At 39.8% G+C, this 6,796-nt stretch overlaps 2 protein-coding genes across 2 annotated transcripts in view; one reads left to right on the top strand and one right to left on the bottom strand.

Annotated features, from left to right (window-relative positions):
* LOC148721811 (uncharacterized) overlaps positions 1–492 on the bottom strand; it is a 2,003-nt gene extending 1,511 nt beyond the window's left edge. The window contains exon 1 of the mRNA XM_088735939.1: positions 253–492. Coding sequence (XP_088592065.1) covers positions 253–366 — 114 coding nt within the window. The 5' untranslated portion in view covers positions 367–492. The remainder of the gene's footprint in view (positions 1–252) is intronic.
* Positions 493–653: 161 nt separating this feature from the next.
* LOC148721810 (uncharacterized) lies at positions 654–6,465 on the top strand. The gene is made up of 2 exons (XM_088735951.1): positions 654–1,762; positions 3,441–6,465. The coding sequence occupies exons 1-2, from the start codon at positions 1,198–1,200 to the stop codon at positions 4,139–4,141; spliced, it is 1,266 nt and encodes a 421-aa protein (XP_088592077.1). The 5' UTR covers positions 654–1,197; the 3' UTR covers positions 4,142–6,465.
* Positions 6,466–6,796: the final 331 nt, after the last annotated feature.

Raw genomic sequence — 6,796 nt, 5'->3', positions numbered from 1 at the left:
TGAAGTCTTCTCAAAACAAAGTATAATCGGGCAAATTCAGCACCTAAAGCATCCAGAGCACTTCTGCTAAAGAAATTGAACGCATTTTTTATGAAATTGTTAGAGTATAGAGGGAAAAGAATCATTGAAACCGTCGGATCAATGTTTTATTTACTGTTTTTTGGTTGGCGTGACAGCACAGTCGCGTACAACTCCGTAATTCTTTTGGAAACAGACTAAGTACGGGTGAATGTTTATATAATTGGCACTTACTTCACTAGCAACAGTTGAAAATTGTTCCTGTAGTGCTTCATCTTCGTCAAGAAGGTCTAAAATTGCCTCAAAATCATCGCCGAACAAGAATAAGTCGTCTCCTGCATCCGCCATCTTTGAAAGTTGTGCACCGTCGCGATCACGTGACAGGTACGTTCAACATCAGAAGCGGCCCTATTGTTTCGCGCTTTGAAGATTGCCGACTTTCATAACCAGTCTCCTCTACTAACTATGCTCTAACATAAAATAAAACACTCGCGATATGTGAGCATGACTCAGCCAGTCCAGCTTTGCATCCCAAGCAATGGGCTGACAAAATAGTCCCATCGTTTTCGGAAATGACCCAAACGTTCACTAAAGGATCATTCATATGTTGTCAATGCCAAACTCGTGCTCTCACGACATACTTGCCGGCGATTACTTTGCCTACAACTGAGGTTACAAATCCCGACACCATTTGATTAAACGCCTCTAGACACTTGAACGCCTTGAACTGCTTCTTGGTGTAGAAGCTGGTCTCAAGAACGAGGTAACTCAGCAAGTCCGACACTTCCACAGGAGGCAAGCATTTTGGACTGAACTTCTCGGCTGGTATGCTTGCAGGGTCAACCCCGATGACCGAGATCTTTTGCAAACATCTTTCCTTCCAACTCTCTAAGCTTTCGGCATACTCAGAGAGCACTGGGATACCTTAAGATGAATGCCAGATACTTTTATCGCTTTTTTCTTTCTGGATATTCATGTAGTTGGCGAAATAATACGGCGATAAGAGAGAGGGCTTCACTATAGAAATCGACTAATTATTCATAAATTTGACACCCGAGGGGCACCAACATGGCGGACAGTAACTTCAGCAAAGCTTGTGACGTCACATGAAACCCAAGAATATGCCATAGCCGAGGGCACAATAAAAGTCGAGTTAACGACATCAAAGGTGGTAACAAAATGAGTGTAAATCGACGAAGACTGGAGGATACTACCGAAACAGAGGCAACTTTAGCTGTGTTTAATATCATAGCAGCAACGCTGAACCACATCCCAGAAACAATAGAGAGCCACACCAAGCAAATCGAGTCTCTCCAGGAGGAAACAAAGAGAGGGACAGACAAGACTCTGTCAAGGTTAAACAAGGATTTGAAAGATTTACGGGCTCAAAACGATGACTTACAGGTTACCTTGGAGTCTAAGAAGCAAGAAATTGTAGCTCTGAAGGACAGAGTTGGTAAACTAGTAGCCGAGGAGAAAAATTTGGAAACGAAGCTACAAAATGTCGAACTCGAATTAAAAAATTTGAAAGACCAAACCCATGAGAAGAGCAAAGAAATCAAGGTGTCGAAGATTTCATTGGAGTCGAAGGATAAAGAAATAACAGCCTTAAAAAGGGAAGTTGAGGATTTGAAAGACCATGACGATGAGAAGAACAAAGAAATCAAGGATTTGAAAGACCAAATCAAGGATTTGACGATTTCATTGAAGTCGAAGGATAAAGAAATAATTGTCCTGGAAAGAAGTCAACATCACCCAGAATTCAGCGACACATCCGGGTCCTTTTGTGCAGCCAACCGCGTGAAATCTCATCGGCGAGAACATGCCAAATAATAGACAAAATGGCCTGAAATTGTCGACCAAGGCTTACTATTTTTTATATTTTGACGAAACTGCGTAACATTCATTAGTTTTAGCTTATGGCTTTTATAGAAAAGGTATTAATAAAATATACTTTACAATCGCAGAGTTTCCAGTCCCCCTATAAGTTCTGGTGGAAAGAGCTCCATATAACCCCATGAATTAATTATGCATTCATTTCATAAAGACTTTGGAACACTCTATGCATAATTAATGTATGGGGTTATATGGAACTCTTACCGTTCTGTTTTTTTCCCTTGAAATTGGGGTTTTTTTGTCGCTCGTTAGTATGGAAAGTCGCTTTAGATTTACATTAAGGCTTGATCTCTTATGAACTGATCCAAATGTTCTGTTTCAGCATATGGTTATGATAGTCTGACATTTAAGGAAGCCTCGTACAAATTTTCCAAAGATTTTGACGGTTGGAGGTTCTGGTTTTTACCTAAATGCTGGAACGACTTCTAGTCACTTTCTTACGTATGATGCACGATCCTCGCAGTAGAGAGCGCTATTTATGCAATAGCGAAGATCAGACCTGAAAAAAATCAGGCCCTCTCTACTGCGAGGATCGTGCATCATACGTATCCATAACCGCAGTTCAAAATATATGAACCTCATATATTCATCGTATCTGATTTATCATCACGGGTTTATTACGAATCAACTTAACGGCCTGCTCCAAGTTGGCTTGTTAGCTCAATTGGTAGAGCGCTGCACTAGTATCGCAGAGGTCAGTGGTTCGAATCCCGTACAGGCCTGATTTTTTTTCAGGTCTGATTTTCGCTATTGCATAAATAGCGCTCTCTACTGCGAGGATCGTGCATCATACGTATCTATAACCGCAGTTCAAAATATATGAACTTCATATATTCATCGTATCAGTCACTTTCTTGTTTTACCCTTGTAGATTCCCAGGGGAACTCGACTGCCCGAGTTCAAAACTCCCGCGCGCATATTAATAACCATTGCGAATTTGACGACAGAACGCTCTGTAAAGAGCGAGAATAAGACATCACGTCTTTTAGACACATTCGAAGCACTTAAAATAACTTTAAAACGATCGAAACCGGCACTGTTCAAACGCGGTAGTTTGATAAAAAGTTCGCTCTTCGAGTCTCTTCAGTCGTCCGCCATATTAAAGTTCTGTAAACGGAGCGTGAGTAAAAAAGCGTAACGTACAAGCGAGTTACCCGCGCATTGTGCTCGCTGTTTGGCAACGCTTTTAAAACCATGTTCTTCGGAAAATGTTTTTGCCATCGCCTCCTAACCATTGTGAATCTAAAGAGTCAAAAAAAAGTCTTGCCGAACACGAATTTGTTGACAAAATGCTTTGTAAGTAGCGCTATTGTTAACTTTATAACGTCTTGGGATTTACATCACGCATCAAACCGTTTGATTGACAGCAGTCGAATCTGCAAAGAGACTAGAGTATTCCCAAAGCTTAATCTGTTGACCAATTACAACCGACTTGTTCTGTATATGCAAATTGTCATGCCGCGCATAAACGACCATAAACGATCAGTTAAAGATTTCTTTGGAAGGAATGGTCAACGAAAGTGAAGACCTGAAATATAGGATCAGAGAGCTTGAAAATGCGCAGAAATCTTCGGAACTCAGGACGAATGTTATGGAGAGGGAAATGGAGGATGCGAGAAAAGAACTGAACAAAATCGAGGAAGACAACAATACAATAAGACTACAACTAGAGAGACTGACAAAGACAATTCAGAGAATGACGGAGGAACGCGAACAAAAAGAAGAAGAAGACATGAAATGGAAAAAGGAAATCTATGAAAATTTGGAACGATTGCAGTCTTTTGGAAGACGAAGCCCGTCTTTGCCTGATCTTGTTGATGACGCTTGCAGTCTTCTTGGTCAGATGTGCTCGCGAGTGCAAGCGATGATGTATAAGATAGTACTTCCAGAAAGTTATGTTGAAGAATATTCTTATAAAGTGAAGTTCATAAAAGAAGACATCGAAAGCAAAGAAGGAGACCTTAAACGTCAGGCGATTGAGAGGTGGGATGAACTGAAAAGGAAACTAAGCTGGGATGACATCAATCATCCCAGAATACTGAAAGAGATCCAGAGGGAAAGAAAAATTGTGGTTCATCCCAGTCTACTTACCAAGGATTTCCTTCTCAAATCAGCAAAATTGATGCAGGAGGCAGGAAAACTGCACGGCAGAAAGTCTTTGACTCATGTCCATGAAATAATAGAAATATGGGACCTTCTAGTTGTGGAAAGTTCAAGCGAGTGCTGAACTGATACACGTATGTACAATTAGAGTAGCTGATTGCTTTAATATTTGGTTCAGCCTAAGCGCTGGACTAGCCGAAATATCTTGTTGGTAACAACTGTGAGAGTGACTTAGTTTCATAGTGTTAACACGGTGTTTGAATCTCATCTGTGAAATTAGTTCAAACAGTAGCGTTTAAAATTGTTTCAAAACACATTTACTACACAAGTTATCAGTGGTAAAATATAGAATGAAATACAGTGGAACCTCGATTTAACGAATCTATAAATAACGAAGTCCTCGGTAGAACGAACGATACTTCAGTTTCAGCCTAGCTAAAGTTCCAGTAAAATGTATGCCATAGAACCTCGATATAACGAACTAATTTCTCCAGTCCCTTAGCAATTCGTTAAATCGAGGTTCCACTGTATTATAATGCTGGTGTGTCAGTCAAGATTCTATGGCAAACAGTGCAGGGTGAGCATCGCGAAAAATGTGAGCAATTATCAGACGATCTGCACCAAAATAAATCGCCGCAGAGAAATAACAGGATATGCAATAATAGCCCAACCGAAACCAAAATGGAACACGATCGAACTTTCCCCGAAAACGCAAAGTAGAACGATGAATTATGCTGTAGAAACCGTCACAAACATATTTTATCACTTTTATTACCTTTCAGATATTTTCTCTTAGTAGCTATCTACTATGAACATCACTCAACACAGTTTCATTTGAAAATTGTTGTAGCCACCGTCTTTCCTCCATTTTTTTAGGCTGTTACTTACGTATTGCAAAATTTGTCTGCTTTCGCTCGATGCAAAAAAGGAAAGAACATTATATTTTCAGTTAGTTCACTAGTATTTAAAGAAATAATATTTTTGCCAAAGCGTCGGAGTTTTAAGCAGTATAGTGTCTCCTTCAGGCGATATTTCAGTCTTCCTGCTTTCGCTTTACAAGTATAGTCTTCTAAACGCCGCTTAGAAGTTAATTTTGGTAACAGATACACTCGCCTAAAAGGGGCAAACGATAGACACAATCTTATATTCATTGTGTTCCTATGAATGATGGCATATATTTTTCGTAACATCCTCGAGAGGTGGTTCGACCAGAGCAACAAAATAATGAGAAACTATAAGGATGTTTCGAGATTTTTTCGAGAAATCGGCTGAGCGAAACATGCTTTTTTAAGCGATTACTTTCATGAATGCATGAATGAAATCTGCATAATTATTACACGAATCAAGTATGTGAACATGCTAAGACTTTTATCAATGTTTTCGGCTGGCGAGTTGGTTCTTTATCGTAATTACTAAAAGAAGGAATGACCTAAAACCACCTACAACCATCTTAAACCACTTACAACCAACCACAACCACCACCTACAACCACCTTCAGAATACTATTGTTTGACAATTTGTGATAATGTAAATGCACACCGGAAATGTTGTCGCATGTCTCGCATGTCATGAGCAGGGAAAACCACAGGGGGCCAAGACAAGCGACGAGTCTGGTTGTTTGTTCGAAATATAAAGGAATGTATGGGAGAATATTGAAGAGTCTTATTATCGTAAACTTATATCATGAAATGTCTGAGTTAAAGCTCAAAATAAACGTAAACCTACCTCACTTGCTGTCGTTTCCGTGGCTGTAAATGGCGAACTTGAGCGATTTGGAGGTAGCTTTACATTTATTTTGAGCTTTAACTCAGACATTTCATGATATAAGTTTACGATAATAAGACTCTTCAATATTCTCCCATACATTACTTTATATTTCGAACAAACAACCAGACTCGTCGCTTGTCTGGGCCCCCAGTAGTTTTAGGTGGTTTTAGATGGTTGTAGGTGGTTTTAGGTCATTCCCTCTTTTAGTACTTACGGGTTCTTTATCACTTTACTGAGAAACATTTCGTGAATGCTATTTTTCAAATCAAGAATATCATGTTCTGGGGTAATTTGGATAGAGTCCAAGGGTATACCATGTATGATAATGGTAATCACGAGGATGCACTGGCATGATTGGTTGGAACACAACTGCTGGCTCCACGTTGCCATGAGAATCAAGAACCCTTGGACCCTCTCATTTGATTCTGACACCTCGATCGTTGAACCATCAACCAGATACAACTCGAAACAACGGATCTCAGTAATGACAAAAAGTCTCCATCACGCACATAAATGCGCCGTGGTCACTTTCCCTTTCGACAAATTTATCATTCTAGCTATTTCCGTTATTATTATCATACCTAGTGTTTTAAATCTAAATGTGATCGAATATGCTATCAGGACTCACTTCAGCTCTCAACTGTGTTTACTTGCAATTAAAGTGTTGAGACTTGGGTGGAATATCGTGTGCTAATCAATCAGCTGTAACTATGGCAGACGAAATTTTCTACCGACATTGAGGAACAATGATCTGCTTTTGGGGTAACTTGCTCTGGAGAAAGAAATGGCCGAAGATTGTCCAAAATGAGTAAAAGTCTGATCTCCAGTGCTCCCTCAGTTCTTGATGATTCAGTAAAGTTACCATGTTTCGAGCTGAAAATCGTTTTTTCTCTGCAGACAAATCCAACGTTATCTCAAACTTGACTTACGATAGTATCGGATGAAAAAACAATTCTTGTAACGTGGTTGGGCACTGAGGTTAGGTGTTTGGAGTAGAAATAGCCTTACATTG

This window comes from Stylophora pistillata, chromosome 10 (genome assembly GCF_964205215.1).
Source record: "Stylophora pistillata chromosome 10, jaStyPist1.2, whole genome shotgun sequence".
Lineage (NCBI taxonomy): Eukaryota > Metazoa > Cnidaria > Anthozoa > Scleractinia > Pocilloporidae > Stylophora > Stylophora pistillata.
The sequence above is the reverse complement of the archived record's forward strand: the minus strand, read 5'-3'. Positions and strand labels throughout refer to the sequence as shown.